The sequence below is a fragment of the Hoplias malabaricus genome, chromosome 4, assembly GCF_029633855.1.
Source record: "Hoplias malabaricus isolate fHopMal1 chromosome 4, fHopMal1.hap1, whole genome shotgun sequence".
NCBI lineage: Eukaryota > Metazoa > Chordata > Actinopteri > Characiformes > Erythrinidae > Hoplias > Hoplias malabaricus.
Genome location: NC_089803.1, coordinates 32,161,543 through 32,181,694, shown reverse-complemented (window position 1 = coordinate 32,181,694; position 20,152 = coordinate 32,161,543). Strand labels below are relative to the sequence as shown.

The 20,152-nt window shown below is 37.7% G+C and overlaps 2 protein-coding genes across 7 annotated transcripts in view; both read right to left on the bottom strand.

Moving 5' to 3' along the window:
• cadps2 (Ca++-dependent secretion activator 2) overlaps positions 1-7,121 on the bottom strand; it is a 144,456-nt gene extending 137,335 nt beyond the window's left edge. For 4 of the 6 annotated variants that reach the window (XM_066667295.1, XM_066667296.1, XM_066667299.1 and 1 more), the window contains exon 1: positions 6,464-7,120. In XM_066667295.1, coding sequence (XP_066523392.1) covers positions 6,464-6,793 — 330 coding nt within the window. In that variant the 5' untranslated portion in view covers positions 6,794-7,120. Of the gene's footprint in view, positions 1-6,463 lie in introns of all 6 variants that reach the window. The other 2 variants (XM_066667298.1, XM_066667300.1) reach the window with 2 other exon arrangements.
• Positions 7,122-10,603: 3,482 nt separating this feature from the next.
• On the bottom strand, positions 10,604-19,728 carry slc13a1 (solute carrier family 13 member 1). The gene is made up of 15 exons (XM_066668577.1): positions 19,627-19,728; positions 18,498-18,626; positions 18,155-18,291; positions 17,653-17,843; positions 17,527-17,566; positions 17,166-17,226; positions 16,869-17,029; positions 16,160-16,279; positions 15,531-15,626; positions 13,776-13,877; positions 13,391-13,485; positions 13,159-13,253; positions 11,746-11,907; positions 11,518-11,655; positions 10,604-10,747 (listed from the first exon to the last, which is right to left on the bottom strand). Exons 1-15 carry the CDS (start codon positions 19,726-19,728, stop codon positions 10,604-10,606), a joined length of 1,773 nt encoding a protein of 590 aa, XP_066524674.1.
• Positions 19,729-20,152: the final 424 nt, after the last annotated feature.

Genomic DNA, 20,152 nt, shown 5'->3' with positions numbered 1-20,152 from the left:
AAACACAAAACCTAATGGGAAGAAAAAAACTAACAGCCCAACATTCTGGTGCCAAAGGATTAGACATATGTGGAAGGAAGCGTGGGATATCCTTCAGAGAGATTTCCAGCTTGTCATTCCCTGTCAGCTAGAATCAAGTGTAGAAAACCTATTTACAACAGGCACGAGGGCCAACACACAGGGCTGATATTCCCCAAAAATGGAATAGATAGGAGAAAGTATAAAAAAAAAAAAGAGAGAGGAGATTAAAAATAGTAAGTGGAAGGATAGAGGAAGAAGAAACACAAAGGGGAACACACACACACACACACAAAATCAAACAAAGAAACTTTGAGTCAGTCAACCCACTCACTGGTTAGTGCAAAGGAAAAGCATGCTTTGAGCACACAAGATCTGGCACTTGTGTAAAGAGAACCTGGCTCATAAACAAAGAGTAGTTTCCCAGTGGGCTTGGATATGTACATTTGCATTTACTTTCCTTGTTCAGCAGACAGTCCAACTCAGAGCAATACCCAGGCACTTACATTTCCACACACATTTAGTATCAGTATCATCCAGCCACTGAACTGAACTGAAAGAAATCAAATCAATTATCTCCTGTGTTAAGCAGCAAAAAAGATCAGTGCATAGCACTGTACAATATGTTTTTGAAAAGTGTCTTCAGCGGGTACCCGTGTCTAAAGATAGAGGAGCCATTTACTCTCTTAATTTATCTAAGAAACTTTTGTAAATACGATATCAAAGAACAGGACCTCTGGTTATTATAATGTGAGGTGAATATGGACAGTGATATTTTTGTTACCAAAGATACTGCAACTATGGCGCCTGTTCAAAAATTCCAGGTTGCCATATCTAAAGATAAACAGAATTATAGCAATGCTCTCCACTATATGAACATGAATATGGCATGTGCAATATGAAGATGTGTCATTATACTCCGAAATCACACTGCAATAATTGAAGAAATCAAAATCCAGTGGATTTAATTAAATATGAATATGAACTTAGTTCCCACTTAGTTTGATCATAAGCACCATCCACTAAGGTGACCACATTTTTTCCTTAAGTTTATGATGTAAGAAACACAGATCTTTGGATAGATTGGTCAGTTTGAGAATATCTTTGGAACCTACAGCTGTTTCCAAGCAGAAACACTCAGGAATTAAACTGCCTGCTTATTTCACTCTTAATATGTCCTCTACCTTTTAAAAATAACATTTTAACCAAATTAAAGTCAAGGTTTTACACTGTATTTCATAATACAGGGGTTCACCAGGTAAGAGTGAGTGTTCATTATGATATTTAGTATGTTTTTCAGCATAAAAAAATGTAATCTAACTTCTCAAAGAGTAATGTTGTGTTTAAATTGCAAAATGAAGACGCTAACGCATCACTAGACTCTGTAAAAAGCGTGAGTTATGGGAGGAAGTTGTGGTCAAACATGGTAAAATGATAAATTAACATTTGAAAAAAAAAATAAATACAATTTCTGCATTTTAAAATGTTTATACTGACAGCCCTAATGTTGACGTATTTCATACATTTGCAATTGAATTGTGGAGAAGCAGTTCTCTCAGTCTTGTTTATGTTCAGAAGCTCTGCATCGTTTAAGGTGATGCAGTCTGTTTTTTTATTACAGTCATGAACACCACTTTTACTACTATATTATGTGTCCCACATATATGTTTCACATATTTCTAAACTAAAAAAAGTCATGAATATAAATTCATGAAACACTCCAAGGTACATAGATAAATTTGGTGCATTGTTGTGCAGCAATTTGTGAAAGTTCCTGCTTTCAGAAAAGAAACAGTTCTTGCAGCACCTCCACTGACTGGTCATTATCCAAAATAAAATATTCCATAAAATGCTGCACTGGCCTCACTGTTGTCTATTCCTCTTCAAACTGCACACAAACAATTTTTGAAGGGTGCAGCAGCAATGTGAAAAGCACTCACATGGAGGATGACAATTCAGTGCATTCAGAAAGAAATGCCATTTGTATAAAGTATCTGACACCCAATTCATACCACTGCAAAGGAACATGATGAATAAGCCACAAGTATTAATGCTAAGCTGCACACTCTTTTACACTAAGAAAGTGTTGAATTAAGTACAAAATGCATATTTTTGGACTCTGAAATGTACAGTATATGCTTTTCAGGGCAGCCATTTTTAAAATACTAGCTAGCCTGCTGAAATGTGTTTTTTTTCCCCAAACTCAAAAGAAAAAATTCCCCAAAAAATGACCCAAGAACTTGTTTGTTCTTCCCTCTCTGATAGTGAATCATGCCTAGCAGCTACATGAACCTAATTAGCATCAAATTTCCTTTAAACCACCCTCCTGCTTAGAAGGTAAAATGTTCTATATTCCACATGATTCAGCTAAACGGCAGTATGCCTTGAGGGCAGCCAGGTCACTTAGACAAAGATGATCATCTGAGGACTTAAACTGCACTTTATTTCGAGTCAATTAGCCAAAGAAAGAAAAGGAGAATTCGCAGACAAAATCATTTCATACCGGTTATTAACAGCAGAGTTGAAAACAAATTCACAAATTCCAGCATGGTATATAAAATCCTAAAGCTACTGATGTAAAACACAATATGCATCAAGCTATACAGTCTTAAGGCTCATTTATACTCCCTCAGCTTACAGAAATGTATGCATGCCCTGCAAGTGATATAACCGTCACTGCCCACATACTTCCTTGTGACATGGTTGTTTAGCAACACATCCAATAGAGGGCAGCCCGGAGTGAAAATCAAACATGGCGAGGGCAGAGGAAACGTATTTCTGTATTTAATTCAAAAATAACAAAAAAATAAAAAAAATGTAGAGTTCTAGATGGTGGTGATCTGAGAGGCCATTAAATACTGTGTGGCATTTGGACGGAGAATTTTATTCACTTGTTTGTACAGGAGGACAAACAATAACTTTTTTAGAATTTCTTCAATGAAAAAATGTGCCATAATGAACACTTATTTGTCATTTTCACTTACTAAGGCTGGACCATATGTATAGTATTTACTAATTACACGGCATTGTTGTAAGTTCAGCACATTCAATTGAGAATTTTGTTTAAAAATACTGGACGGTATGGTGCTGCAGCAAGTACTGTTCCAATCACATGGCTCCAGCAACCTGGAGGTTGTGAGTTCGAGTCCCACTCCAGGTGACTCTTTGTGAGGAGTTTGGTGTGTTTTCCCTGTGTCCGTGTGGGTTTCCTCCGGGTGCTCCTGTTTCCTCCCACGGTCCAAAAAACACACATTCGTAGGTGGACTGGTGACTCAAAAGTGTCCACAGGTGTGAGTGTGATATGCCCTATAAAGGACTGGCGCCCCCTACAGGGTGTGTTCCTGCCTTGTGCCCAGTGATTCCAGGTAGGCTCTGGACCCACCGCGACCCTGAACTGGATAAGCGGTTACAGATAATGGATGAATGAATGAATGAAAAGTATGTTTATGTTTGATGGTGATGTCATGTTTCTTGTTTGTTCTTGGAAGTTTTCAGCATATTTTATTCTGCTCATATCAATATTGGAATAATATTGTATCGACCAAAATGAAGAAATATATTATGATAGAAAATCTAGCCGTATTGCCCAGTCCTATCACTTACTATATGTTTTACTGTTTACAGGTTCTCTATGTTTGATTTTAAAATAATCTTTTTTTTTTTTATGTTATTAGCACTCTCCTTTTCTAGAAGTGCCTACATTATCAGAAATATATATAAAGTGTATTGTGATGCAAACTCAGATGACTCAAAAGCCCTGTGATGTAAAATGCCTTCAGATCTAATGAGAAAAACAAAGTGCATTATTACCCAGAATAAAAGCATAGTGTGGTGTCATTTACTTTCAGATGCAGCTACTTAAAAAAGTGTCTTTTAATGTGATATATCATGATCACAGGAACGACATGAATAAGCTGATTCTTATTGCCCACCAAGACTGCAATATTACAAATGTATTTTATTTTCCTAATTTACTATGACATCATCATTATTATAATAATAATAATAATGATAATGATGATAATAATAATAATAATAATAATAATAATAATAATATGTTGCTATTATCTAATAGACTTCATTTGAAAATAATTTAATCATGCTTCTAAAAAAACACAAGCGGATCAGTGGGGGAGAGAAGAGTGTAACGATCAGATTAAAGGATCTGGTTTTCATGAGGTTATTGCAATCTCAATAAATGGATCAGAATTGTTGGGAAAAAGTACACCATGAAGATGAATGTCAAATTGAAATTTTAATTAAATCACAGGAGGAGGAACAAACAAGGTCTTCATCAAAAAGGGCAAAGCTGCAGTACACAAGCAGTCACTTTCATACATATACTTCTGATGGTGCTCAAGCAGCCTTTGAAAAGATAGCAAAGGCTTTCCTGAGGTTGAGATTAAAGCAGCAATGTCAGCTTACATACAACGACACACAATAAAAATGCTGAAGTCAAGCACTAACATGCATTTACGCTGACAAACACACAAGGACATACAAATGCATGAACAAGGTATACCAGGTTGTGCTTAGCAGATGAACATATCATCCAAGACTGCGAGTGAATACATGCAAGAAGAATCTGCAGTGTAGAGCAGATATAAGATGACCTTTGACACTCGCAAAACATAAAACTACAAGGAACCTAGCCTACAACACATCTCTTAGTACTATTACAACCAATAAAAAACCTCAAAGGACCCTTAAAAATACAAACACATCTGAACATCCCAATTATATCATGCAAAATCTATAGCATTCATTTTGTCTAAAGGCAATAGAATGCTTACTGTGAGTAAAGCCTGGAAGCATTCTTTACAAGGTTAGACCCAGAATGCAAATATCAACAGCTAATTAGTACAGAATAGCCTGTTGAGGCTCTCATATATGAATATGCTGATTTTAGCTGCCAAAAGTGTACTGTTAAACACTCAGCTCAGTATATGTAAGGCAAAGACACAAACATACACACACCAAGTATAAAGTGGATCCACTTTTTTCCAAAAACAAATGTAGTCTGCAATATGTTGGGCCGTGCTGAGCTGAACTGAACTGTACAGCATCAAAAACCCTTCACCCGACCCACACTCACAGATATGAGGCGCAGTGCAGTCCATGAGTGCACCCCACACCCCCTACCTCACGGTAAAACCATATACCATGTATTTTGAGACATTATGAAAAATGTGGATGCCACCAATCCCTAGTCTGCAATGCAAAATCAGGGTTTTTTAACCTTGGAAATGTAGTACCACAGGGGTCGTGAAACACCCTTACATGACCTACCCCCCCACACACACACACGCGCTGTAAATGTTCAGGAGTTAATCTGCAAAAGAGAAGCATGTGGCTCATACACACAGATGTACTTTATATAGGATCATTGGTGTTTGCCTTTGTTTTCCATCATAATAATTTTGACCGAATAATGCCATTTTTATTTGTGAATGACAGTTTCAGTTATGGTCTTCCATGGGTTCTTTTTTCAGCATCAATAAAAAGAACTGCAATATTGTTAGCTGCTGACTAGTGTACTCATAAATGCTTAACAGTCATTGCTGCTGTATACCCACAAAAGCAGATTAACAGGTCGTATCTACAGCCACTTATAGAGCTGGCGGTTATGAAAATGTTTTTCATCTCTTTTTTGTACTGTGAAAAAAGTTGCAAACCCCTGGTCTGGCATTGGAAGGTTACAAGTAATTTACTTAAACAGAGGTGGTTGCAGTTTCACCAGACTGGCAAATACAAAATTACAAACTTAAAAATGCATATACTCATATTTACAAACAAGAACACACATCCATTAATAAAGCTGCAATATCAGCAGCTGCTTGTTCAGCACTGGTGTAGTTCAACACTATATGCTCAGTTACACAAAAGACATACAATGCGTATTCCAAAACATTCATGGTGTATGTTTTTACTTACTTTCAGTACACACACAAAAAGAATACAGAGAGTATTCTTTAGATATGAGAACACCACCCCCAGAGCTACCCCAGTTTTATTTCAGACTTGTGGGAAAAACTAATGTCAAACAGCTAGCACCTAAACCCACAAGTGTTCCCAGGAGCTTGTGGGTGTTTGATTAGAAAAAAAAAAAAAGACTCTGGAGAGACTCCTGCGAGACCCAGTCTGAGAAACACTAGCTTTGATACTGTTTAAAAACTTAGGAAGTGGAGGAAGGTCCCATGTTTCTTTCAGTTTATGAAGGGGGACCTAGAAACAAGGCTTCTGTGATTCACCACAGTATTCTGCTCTACAACTGAGCTGCAAAACATGTTCATTTGTGTGGTGTGCAGTAGTGTGCAGTGATAAAGCCCCTGAAGCTATCCGGTGACTGTTGCTGGAGGGAAATTGGGCTGAGTGTAACAGGTGTGTGTGTGTTTTGGACTTGTTCCGGGCAGTAAACACTGTGTACACACACTCACTCACTCACCTTTTGCTGTCTCCGCGCCATGTCCGTCGGCTGCTTGGCGTTGAAAGGGTAGGCAATACACCGCAGCACAAACACGTAGATCTGGAGTCTGGTCTTCCTCTCCTTCTCCTCTTTCTGAAGTCTCTCCTGCTCGTTGTCGCGCTGCTCCGGAGGAGGCACCGAGGCGCATGGAGGGGGAGGCGGTTTCTTGGCGGGAGTGCGTGGGGCTCCGGGGCTCTTCTTCTCGCTTTTGGGGCTCTTTCTGGAGGATTTCTCCGGCTGGAGAGGAGGCTCGTCCTCAGGTGGAAGTTCTCCACCGGAGTCGTCGCTGGAGGAAGAAGGGTCCAGCATGTCCTCGCCTGTCGCGTAACTCTTAGGAGCGGGAAACGAGTGAGAGCGGAAAGAGAGGGCAGAAGGTGTGTTTGGGTCCTCTGTTCTCTTCTCCTCCTCTTCTTCTTATTCGGATGTGAGGGGACTTTTCTCGGTGGGAGCTCTGGGCGGAGTTTATTCCGTCTCTCTGAACGCGGCTCGGGGTTCGCTCTTTACGTTTGTTGTGTTTTGCCGCTCACTCCGCGAACACGAGCAGAGTGGCGCTATGCGGAGCTCCACGCAGACAGGTACACAACCTGTAGCTCACAGCAACACGTGGGCGGGGCGGAGAGCCTTAAAGACACAGCCGCCGCCGCCACATGGACCTGCTTTATACCACAGGTTTAAAGGAATGCGCTTGAAACAGACAGGCTCTAGATTTTTTAACAGAGCCAAACGATAAATATCAGTATACACATTTACAACCAATGTTCTCATTTTCTGGCTTGTCCATAAAGGCACGTAGTCCTGTGGTAATCTTTACATTATTTTGCTCAAGAGGCTGCTGCTGCACGAGGATTTGCAAAGGCTACACTAAGGTCGTATAGAGGGCGCTCATGAATCCCAAAATGAAAATAAATACACAGCTACTGCCTTGTGGTCCTTCCGGCCAGATTCCAATGAGAACTTGATGTCTGCCGAATGGAGCAATGTTTCAAATCTCTTCTCTCTAACTGATCCTGACTGATTTCTTAGAGTATTTTTGGACCACTAAATCCTTACCAAAAACCCCAGCCTGAGAGTACACAGAGGGTGCACATATTCAAAAGGACCAATTTTTGCCTCAGTATTGCCCAGTGTGTTTGTTTACATAAGCACTCCAATATTTTAACCAGTGGCAATGTCCTGTTCTCTAGTTTTCTCAGGCCTCTCTGTTATGAGCTCGTTTTTTTTGAAAACCTATCTGTAGTTTAATTTTATTTGTGATTTTTTTTTATTTAGGAATTTAGAAAATTGTCAAATTCCAATATCTAAGAATTAACAAAGTATTAAGGTTTTTTTTTCTAAAAGTCCATTGCAATTTAACGGGGTGCATTATTCATTCATTCATTATCTGTAAGCGCTTATCCAGTTCAGGGATGTGGCAGTGGGTCCGGAGCCTATCCGGAATCATTGGGTGCAATGCAGGAACACACCCTGGAGGGGGCACCAGTCCTTCACAGGGCGACACACACTCACACATTCACACAAACTCACCTTTTAAATACTTGTGACTTTGGACATCTGCAACAACTATGCCAGTAAACAAGGAACGTTCCTGCACGTTCAAAATAGGTCTAAAAGTAGTCTGTCCGTCAAGGACGTATTTTAAACGTCAATGGACATCCAAAATCCATCTTAGTAAGTTAGTTAAGTGGTGACCAAAAAATAACGTCAATGGACGTCCAAAATATGTCTAACAGTCGTCTTTTCAATGTCTGTTTGAACGACTTTTCAACTTTCATTTTCAACCTTAAGAGAACGTTGATTAGACGGCAGTCATTACGTTATTTCAACGTTGAATCAACGGCTAAATGTTTACTGGTATGGAACTAGCTATCATACAACTAGCTTTGAAATAAGAGAGCCCAGGTAAATGGATATGTTAGATGTATGGGGTGGATGGATAGAGCTGTCAGAAATGTGGGCTCAAAAAAATCTAGACCCTCTGCATAGCTCCAGCTCCACTGACAACCTTCTGGAAATGTCTGAAGATACCTTTTCCATTAATGAATTCATTCATTATCTGTAACCAATAATCCAGTTCAGGGTCACAGTGGGTCCAGAGGCTACCCATTGTGGCCCAAGGCAGGGACACACCCTGGAGGGGGCGCCAGTCCTTCACAGGGCAACACACTCACGCACATTCACTCACACACACACCTACGGACACATCTCAGTCGCCAAGAAAATGCTGCAGTGTCCAAAGTAGGCTGCATTCAACACTTAGTTATTTCATAGAAAACAAATGATGCCGCAGTCCTGCATTCAATCTGAATGCAAATGTCAGGGCAAATTCTCTTTACAGCTCATAACAGCTCAAGTTGTGGCGCAATATGAGCCAGTCTCATCACTGTATCAATACATTAAGATGTATTGTACCCATTCAAAATATTATTCATGTAAATTATTGGATATATTAAAAATAGTTTTCATGATGACCATTTAGCTGCTGATATATGGAAACAACTCACACAAAGAATCTGTAAAAATATATCCAGGCAATTTGTCCTCGGAGCTCTTATGTGATCGCATTTAGTTAAAAGGAATGAAATTGGATAAAAGAATGAGGATATAGTCCAAACCAGGCTGAACAATATTTGCAGTCACCAGTCTGCACAGCCACACAGAACACAGCTCCACAGCCAGCTGAACCTTTTCCTTAAATAATAGTAATAGTAATATTTGATTATCTGGATTTATCTTGAGGTATACATTAAATCTCAAAACTGTCACTGTATTACACATAGGTCCATTTTTTGTTTCTTTCACACACACACAAACACAATCCAGTGTGTCATGCATTCCACACTACAAATCCCTCCCAAAAACAAAAGGAAGTAACTTTACTAGTTTTTTTTTTAACTTGATTAATCATGATTAATCGCATAATATTATTGTGACTGATTACATTTTTTTAGTCGATTGATACCAGTAATATAGATATTATGCCACTGTGTTTGATTCTTATGTTGATTATTTTGTTTTAAATTTGATTCATTCAATCATTGTCTGTAACCGCTTGTCTCGTTCAGGTTTGCGGTGGGTCCGGAGCCATACCCAGAATCACTGGGCGCAAGGCGAGAACACATCCTGGAGGGGGCGCCAGTCTTTCGCAGGTTTGTTTTACATGTAATGATAATTTTTAAAAGCTTAAGTCTAATAAAAAAAATGAATAATCGTGGTTAAACACAGCACAGTTTGCACTTAATTCGTTCATTTTTATTCAGTCAATAAACCAAAATATAAACCTAAAATATACTGAGGGAGTCCATGGATCACACTGCAAAGATGCTAAGATCTAACTTCTTTGTTTTTAACTTGCATATAGCACTGCAACACACACACACACACACACACACACACACACACACACGATACTAGATCCAAGAGTCTTGTTTATTTTTTGTTTTGTTTTATTAAAAAAACATGCACTTTTAATACATTTGATCATCTTCATCTTGTCTATAGTGTTATGGTTGTTTTTTTTATCTCATGGTTTGTAATTAAGCATTACTCAGTGAACAACATGTATAAAATATGCTTATATAAATAGTTATTATCAGAGTAGTAGTTATAAAAAGTGTCGGCAGTACAAAATAGTTCTATACACAAAACAGCACACATTCCTTATCCTTTCTGATAATTTACACATCCAATGTGACTTTAGAGAACAAATAAAACACAAGCAATTTGTGGACACATTATATGGTGCTACATTGTCACTGTTAAAACAAAATATTATAACTCCATTTATTTATTGAAAAAATGTCTTTTGGAAAGATCAACATGGTATTTGAACCAATAGAAATGTTCTAAATGTATTTGTAATATAATTGTTTTTTATTAAATATATTTTTGCTTCTCCTAATTTGGAGGCACAAGGCTTTGTTTTCTGGCAGTGACAAAATATGATATTAATGCAAAGGTAAATTACAGTAAAGTCCACACAATGGATTGAAAATGAAGAGATCAGTCGATAAATAAAGATCTGGCAACTCCCAGCTAATTCCTACTATTTAGAGACTGACATTTTTCATTAAAGCCAAGCAATCTTGGTCCAGGTTCATTCCATCAGTAATCCGTACTGATTCAGAATCCAGTGATGTTTGTGTGGCCATGGCTGGAGGCCCAGTCTGGGTAAATGTCCAGAGCGAAGATGGATGTTCCCCAAGTACTGACAGCTAACAGAACTGTAAGAACACCTATAATATTCAAGCCCAGCCCCGCTTTGACCTGGAAAGATAAAACAGCTTTCTATTACTTTGGATCTTTCTCAGTGATAACAGCACATTTATTTATCTTACCCCACTGGCCTGTATTACAACAAGACACTGCCTGATGGGCACCAACTTATTTTTTCTCAGTGTTGTGAAGAACATGTTATCAGACTAGAGTGATTGTTGCATATATATCCTGTGTGTTTTTTGTTTTTTTTTTGTATATCCTTGTCAAGTGCTTTTGTGTCAATTGTGTTAAGTGTCAAAATGAAATATTTGCAAAATGTTAAAAATCAGTGATCACATTCAGGGTGGTATAATGGCACAGCAGGTAGTGTCACAGTCACACAGCTCCAGAATCTTGAATGTTGTGGGTTTGAGTTCCACTTCAGGTGACTGTCTGTGAGGAGTTTGGTGTGTTCTTCTTGTGTCTGTGGGAGTTTCCTCCGGGAGCTCCGGTGTCCACCCACGGTCCAAAAACACAGGTTGGTAGGTGGACTGACGACTCAAAAGTGTCTGTAGGTGCAAGTGAAGTGTGTGTGTGTGTATGTGTGTGTGTGTGTGTCGCCCTGTGAAGGACTGGCGCCCCCTCCAGGGTGTGTTCCTGCCTTGTGCCCTGTGATTCCGGGTAGGATCCGGACCCACCACGCCCATGAACTGGATAAGTGGTTACAGACAATTAATAAATTACAATTACTTCTAGATTCTATATACTATACTATCATATATTTTATTAATATAATAAATATACATGTCAATATTAAATAAAAGCTCATGAGGACTCACCATGTCCATGATTGAAAGATGCCCATAGGCAAAGACAATGGCATTTGGAGGGCTGGAGACAGGAAGCAGGAAGGAGAAAGACACACTAATGGTTGTGGGTATGAGCATGTAGAGGGGGTTGACCTGCATGGCTTCAGCCTGCCAGTACACACAAAGCACATTAATTGGAAATTCATTCTAATAGCAGATATGGAGCTTATCTTGAAACTGTATCGAGAACTAACATACCAAAGGAGAGAGAATGGGAAGAAAGATGGTGATGGTGGCTGGGTTACTGGCCACTTCTGTGATAGAGGTTACTATTAAACATGCAATAGTGACAATGGCCAAAGAAGGCAGGTTTCCCAGTGGACTCATCAGATCTGCCACCCAAGAGGACAATCCAGATACCTGAGAGGAGATTTAGACAATATGTCAAAGCTATGAATTCATGATAAACACTAACATTTCATTCAGTAAGAAAATAATTGAGGCCATATTAGTGGAATTGATAATAAGATCAAGATTTAATCCAAAGTCTTTTCTGAAATTTTATATTAATTCATTTGATATGAAACGTAGACCCATTGTAACTGGCAAACTCAAATTATGTAAAAAATATTTTGTTCTACTAGCTCTCAAAATGCTGACACATAGAAAGGAAAGCCATCCGTCATATATGTATTAGGCTGTAGGTAGTTTCTGTCGAAAATTCACAAGCAGGAAGTCCAGCACAGCTGCCAGCCTCTTTCCTTTGAGGTTGCTAAAGGCTGGACTTGCCAAGACGTTTGGAAAGCTGGATCAAAAGAGACGAGGAACCTCAATGCTCACCCTCCCACCCACCACCCTCTCCACCAGACCCCCATTTCCCTATGCAGGAGGAATATTAAGAGGCAAAGGTGTTCATTATCCATCTCTCTCACTGACAGAAGAAGATGAGAGCAAAAAGCTGTTTACAGCTGTGACTGAAAGAGGCATACGCTTCATAGCACTTTGATGCTGCTTCACATGTCATGCTAATGTTATAGTAATGCCACATGCTTAAATGATCAAAACAGATGTGTGGAAAGAACAATGAGATTGTGTAACTGACTGCAACATATACAAATGTATTCCATATACCTGGCCATACTCAATCAAAGCATATGCTTGTGTTCTTGTCTTCTTATAAAGATAATAGTAATGGGGAAATTAAATAGATTGTTTTTACAGTTTATAAAAACCTACACAGTATTTGTTTATGTATTTACAAGTGTGCACAACAGGTGCAATTTTTACTGATTGAAAATGTAATACAAAATAATAATAATAATTACAAATCATAAAAAGTGATTTGGAATAAAATCCTTCATTCATTCATTGTCTGTAACCGCTTTTCAAGTTCAGGGTCGCGGCTGGAAAAAAATCCCTTTACATTAATTGACATTAAAAGTTTCACTCTTCTGCTTTCTCCTTTAATGCTACATTATTACAGACGCATGGATTAGACAGTCCATCTGTAATTTAGATATTAGCAGTGAAATTTATATTAGATTGTTCAACTTTTATGATGAATCCATGTGCTATTTTCATTAAATTAAAAAAATATATATATGTAGTGGTTTGGATATGTCAGGTATAACATATAACGTAGATATTGTTATACAGGTTAAATAATGTTACCTTGGTGCCCTCTGCTAAAGCAAAACCTCCTCCCACGAGTAGACAGATCTCCCAAGGCATACAGGCTTGGAACTCCTTCCATGAGATCATAGCCTCTGTTAGAAAGTGAAAAGAAATATTAGCAAGCATTCATGAGAGTGTATATGTATATGAATATAATATAATGTCAGATTCACAGGCCATTGTACAATTCTCATACATATTTCAGTTCGAAAAATGGTTAAAGAAGTACCATAGTTATCAGCAGTGGGTCTGCTTGCAGGGATGATGAACAAAAACATGCCCAGCAGGAGAGCCACAGTGGCATCAGTGGCAAAGCCTGGATAGCTGCAGAGACATGAGACTTCACTAATGAGAATGAAGTGCAGTAAATGAGAGCCACTTTCAGAGCTATTAGAACAGAGTAATGTTTTGATAAGCTATCAATGAGATAAGGATAATTGTTTAAAAAAACATTACCCCTTCCCCTCTTCACAAAACTGTAATGCTTCTATTTCATTTGAGGCTCATAATTATTATAATATATGCAGGTTAAAGGCAGATAACACTAAACACTAACCATTGTGTTAGTGTTAAGGTTAATAACTTAAGGGCAATATGTACAAAATGTGACCTACTCAGAGAATAGAGATGCCCAGCCTGGCATGAAGCCAGGATCTCTGACGAACCACAGCACCGCCATCAGCACGAAAATAACAAGAGTGATTATCTCCTGTCGGCTAGGGAGAGAAATTTAAAATGAGAGAAAATATAAGTAAATATATATAAAACATACTAAAAACAGACAAATGCAAGCTTATTTACAAATGCTTTTTACAATTTACTTTGTTTTCAATAATCCTCAGTTACAAATATTTCTAAGAAAAAGTTTTGAAAAACAGCGATTCAGTCACTAGGAAAACAACAAGTGTCTGCGTTAGCACAGGTGTACAAAATGTGAACATTCATTAATTCATTCATTGATTGTCTGCATCACTGTGCGCAAGGCAGGAGCGCACCCTGGACAGGGCCAAAACATGAACAAAGTATGTAAAATGAATTTTACAATTGAGTGGACTTTATATAAATATTATTTGAGATGCCTTAACATTCCACTATATATGTTTAGACAGGCTCAAATGTAAAAATAAAAAAAACACACAGAACTTTTATCAGAATAAATGTTGGACCATATAATGCAGACTATTGTAAGATTACTTTTCCCGGAGGCATAATCCCATAAAATAATCTCATTATACACTGAGAGAATCCAATTTTAGGTTAGAGAGGATTTACTCCAGAATTGTTGGTGCAGAAAATGAGATCAACTTAAAGTAAACAGGAACCTAAACAGCCTGCATCTGAGATGAAGAACTTAGCAAGTGGTGCATACTCCTTGCTGCTGGCAGAAACACACTACTCCTTTACAGTGTACTCTGTCCATGATAATAAAATAATTTAAAAAACGCGTTACCTTGTGATAAAGGCTTCTCAAAGGGATATAATATAAGCCAATCAGCAGTCATTGTGCAGAAAGAACATAAAATAATATAATCTTGATATAAGTTTGGTGTGAGGGCATCAGTTGGCTTGAGATTTTCTGCACAGCTTGAGATCATGAGAAAAGACCCAAAGTAATGAGTCTCATGCCATAACTGTGAGAACTGGCAACCCTGATATGTGTGGGAATGAGACAATCATCTGGGAAATTATCAATAAAATCATTTAAACAAATTTGTATCCACTGAACAGAAGTAGCATTCTGAAGATAAAATGATTAACACAGTGATGGGAAACTCATGGTTTTGAGGTCTAGGTTCCAGCATATTTTGCTGACTTCACTGGTCAAACAAACCTGAACTCAATATTTTATTAACAGATTTACTGGGTAATATAAATATTAGTGAAGGGCAAATCACCAAAATTGTGCTGGATTCCAGCCCTCAGTTCAACACACTTGAAATAAGAGGCCCATATCACAGTAACCCCAGCTTCCTTGACTATTTTTAATTAATAAAAATGCAGTAGCACTTCAATGTTTACACTGGACAAGTACCCTATTCATAAGGTTCATTTATGGAAAATAAGCTTCAAAATAACTTGTTTAGAATAGGATGTTTTGTGTCACATTTAAGTATATCTACATAGAGCAGCTTATCATGCTCGATCATGTGTTTAAGACTGGACTTAATTTTTGAATGAGGTACTAAAAAGGGCAGCTAACCAGAGCTCATTGTAAACAAAATCAGTTTTAAAGGCACAGTAACAAACACAATTTTCATTTTTTTGTTCATACACATACAAAAATGTCAAAGGAAAAAGGAGAAAGCTAAATGACATAGGCCCCTTAATATTTATCGACAATAAAGATGTGCTTATTTGCTGTGTCTGACCTCATATGCCCCAGTGCTTTATACTGATCCTTGATAATGTTGGCAGCAGCATTGTCTCTCTCAGACTGACCTCTGGAGCGCAGTGATGAGCGGAAACTGGAGAAAATGAAGAAAATTCACTTCAAATTCTCAATCATGAAATTCAGGAGATTAACCGACATCAGATAACTATTAAATTCCTGAGAAAACACACATACTCTTCATTCCACAAAATCTCATTTACACCATGTAGTTGGACGTTTTGAGAGCAAGAGGTGCCAAAAAAGAGAAGGTTTCCAGGGAAATTTCACAAAGAATTGAATGATAACTTGAGAGATGATGGAAGGATACATGAGACCTTTGTCAAAGAGGAGGATTGATGAGATCAATGAGAGCTGCGAGAATGAAGTAGTTAGGGTGGGATGAGAGGGAGAATGAGAGTCACTTCACATCATGGACTGTTTTATCAAATGTTTCAAAGTGCTGAACTAAGACCTTTACTGTATCATATTATAGTCCTGTATTACTGGGTGAAAAAAGAGCTGGCCCTAGACTACAATTTTTACTCTGAACCACTTGATAATTGTAATCCAGTGGAAGTACTTTGAGGCAAAAAAGGACTGTAGATGAAGGAAAGTGTGAGCACTCACTCTGAGCCCAAAAACAGCCAGTGTAGCCAAACCCATGCAGACAGGAGGACAATGATGCACACAGGTAAGGAGAAAATAAACCAGTTTCCAAAATTGATGGACTTGCACTCAGGGTAATACCTGTAAAATTATTAAACATGAAAATTAATTTTTACATCAGATGTAGTTCTAATAGCATGCCATTCCAGAGGTGGATATTGCATGCACATAAGTAAAACACTGATGGATCAGTATTACTTTTAAATCTGTAAATTCCTCAAATCTTACTCAAGTATATTAGTGGGTAAAGAAATCTACCTCTCACTTTGCATTTCAGCCAGTCATATTTAGTTACACATTCCTGTTTTGGGTTTAATTTCATTCTGGTCTATTTGTTGCATTGTGGTTGGTCACAATGCCAATTTTGGAGCATTTAGTTGTAGACCAAAGGGATTCAATCAGAGGAACAAAGGAGAGAAATTTAACCTTAAGTTTGAAAACTGATAGAAGCTGGTTGCACTAATAGGTTCCACTTAAGCAGTACTTTAAGCTTTTACCTTTGTTTTCCTTCTACTATTTAATTTGCATTTTGGGAAGATACCTTAAATTTAAATCGATTAATTGTTTTACTCAACTATGAACATATTTTACATGAGTATGAATATAGACTACTCTACACATCTCTTCACCAAAGTCAAAAGGAAAACAGATGAATAGTTCAAGAACCTACTGATGGATATATTCAGCAAAGATGAGATTTGAAGATGTTCCTGGCAGAGTGGTGAGACCTCCAATAGATGCGGAGTATGCAATGCACAGTGACAAACATTTACACATCATGTGATCTCGAGGAGTTCTATACTTTGAGTTTAATGGTGAACTTGGCAGGGCCTGGTGGACAGAAAGTGAAAAACTGTTTAACACTTGTTGTGAGCTTTTAATGTGAAAGTGCTCAAATAAAAAGAGTATTAAAACTCTATATATAGATTTCTTTTGTTTGTTTGTTTTAGAGTGTTTGTGTGCTTACCTCTGTAGCGTGATCCTCCTCGGGGACAGTAATAATCACTTCATAAACTTCTGGCTCTGTACTGTATGGACAAATATCAGAATTCAGAAATACATCTCCTGTAATTCATTACAATTAAAAAAAAAAGTATATATTTGGATGGTCCATTGTAGGTGCTTTGTAAATCTTCACTTTGAATTTCAACAACGTCTTTACTAAGTTCACTGGTATTTCCCTCACTTAATTGTGGCTATAGTCCTAACCATAACTCTAACCTCACCCTAAAACCTAGTACTAACCTGGTCTTAAACTTCACCCTAGTCTACAATCCTAACATTAAATTTAGTAGTCTGGTGAAAACTTTTATTTTGGCCCTACTCACCTTTTCTCATCTTTGGCTTGTTCACATTGATTCTCAGTATCTAAGAAAACAAAAATATGTTACACATTAAAATTATGCAAATAGTGTAGTGTAATGATTGCTAAAGTCTGTCTTTAAGTAACTCACCCCTTTCCAACTGGAGTGCAGGATTGCAGATGCCAGACAATGGCTTCTCCTTTTGGCTGCTAACCTGACCTTCTGCACTCATTACCTGCTGCATCACTGCCTCGACTATGGGCATCACCATGGCCACTGTGGAAGTGTTGCTCAGCCACATGGAGAGGAAGCCACAGCCTACCATGAAGCCAAGCATCAACCTGTATCGAGATTGAAAAAGCCTTCAGGTTTTGTGTGAGGTCAGGAAAGCCCTATATCTTCAGAAAGTCTTCGGAAGTAGGGCTACAACTTTTCTAGCCAACATGTATTTCAACAAACACTACAGAGATCCCATCATAATAATTTCCATGTGCAATTAAAAATAAAACTAAACATCAAAGGCATGCATGGATGTTAAGTGTTGTAAAGTGGTTCATTAAAAATAGGGTTTTCTATATTTAATATAGTCCAGTTGCCCTGAAGGAGAATTAAACAATGAAAAATGTAAATGAGAAAGATAATTAAGACGTACATGCCAGGATTCACTCCCACCATGGTGACCAGCTTGAGGGCAATTCTGCGGTGGAGACCCCACTTCTCAATGGCGGTGGCAAGACAGATGACCCCAAGCAGTAGCATGTGGAAGTCTTTGAAATACATCATTGCAACCTGAATAAAAAAGAAGGGGGGTGTTCTCATTGGTATCGAAATACATCCATTTATCCATAAAAAGAAAAGTGGTATTATCCAGTAGTGTTTTGTTAAATTGCATATAAACACATATGTAGAAATAGAGAAACACATGTAGAAATAATGTTTTTATTCCATATGTGTTGCTCAAACATTTTAAAGTCTAAAATGTGAGTGAGGATTACCGCTGAGGACTTCATGATGCCGAAGAGAGGAAAAAGCAGAGCTGGAACTAGGGCCGTAACAGACAAAGGCATTGCTTCTGTCATCCAGTACACTGCCATCAGCACCAGGGTAAAAGCACATTGTGCCACCTGTAGAACGTTACAATTAGACTATGTTTACAGTTTGCCCAGAGGAACTAAACATCAATTTCTGGTATTAAAAAAAAGCATTAAAGCACTATACTATAGTTTATAAAGAATAAAACCATGAAATACATGTGAAAACCCTAAAAACACCAAGCTATATTGCTTAAATGTTCCTCTGGCAGCGCAGTAAAATGGCTATCCCTCAAAAGAAAAAAAAAGACATGATATGAGAGAGATAAAGGAGAGTTCTGTTGAGTTCCTATAAAGATGAGATATACTTTAAACACAATGTGTGATTTTATTGAGACAGGGAAGATTACAAGAATCTTTCTCAGGACGAATATCTAAGTACGAAGGGAATTAAAAATCTCTTTTGTCTTTTTTGTCTGACCTCATTTGTGCCTAGAGATATACTGAGATATTAAAGAGATACTTTATAGATATCTTTCCTGTGGGATGAACATGCTCCTTGTTCAAGACCAGCTTCTTCTTCCATTTTCTATTTCAGAATACTTATTCTGTATTTATGTATTAGTCTGTATTATGTTTTGAGCAAAAAATAAATAAATAAATAAAAATATAAAATGAAAATGTATAAAAATTAAGTTTTTTAAACAATTAATAAAAGCTTGCTTTTGTTGTTGCAATACACAGTTCATTTCTTTATGTGTTATCCCTTTATTACTCAGAGTTTTTAAGTTATTCTGGTTCAGATGAGTAACTAATTTGATTCTTTTTTATTAGTTATTTTTCCACTTTCACTCAAATTATAAAAAATAAATGTTTTAAACTAACTTCACTGTATATTTCTACAGTATGTGCACTCTTAAAAATGATGGTTCTACAAGGGTTCTTTAATAAAGGGAATGGTTCTATATAGAACCCTGAACACTTGAAGAACCTTTTGCATGATTAAAGTGTTCTTTGCATTGTGAAGGAGTTTTTCAGATTGATGGAGAATGTGCTATAGATGTGCTGAGGTTGTGTGTATTTGCAGTCTGACCTGTGTCTGGATGAGCAGAGGCAGTGGCAGCATTAACAGTGGAGTGAGGATGATGATGATTAAACTCCGATAGCCCCATATTCCTGCTGTGAAGGCCCTCATGGTGAATCTGGACAGTGGCGAGTCAGGGATATTGCATCCTGCAGGGGCTTAAATAGATGGTCATGATTAATCTTTGCCCTCGAGGAACCCTTTACCTATATTCCCACTCTTACTTGTCCATGTCAAAAGAGTCATAAAGCAATGAGTCAGAAGATTAAGCTTTAACATTCAGAGAATCACAGCACTTCACTCTGGGATGGAATGACCCCAGTGACACTCATAATTAAGACAACCATAAACAAAGAAAAAAAAACTTGGCTGCAATAAATGTGTCGAGGAATCCAAACTTTTCTGTGTGTTAATCTTTTATTATAATGATAGAAGTAAACATTTTCATGCCAGATGTTTTCCCAAGCTTTATTAAGGGAAGCAACTGTCTAATTTTAAGTTTATGTTAGTTTATAGTAGTACTAAATATGCAGCT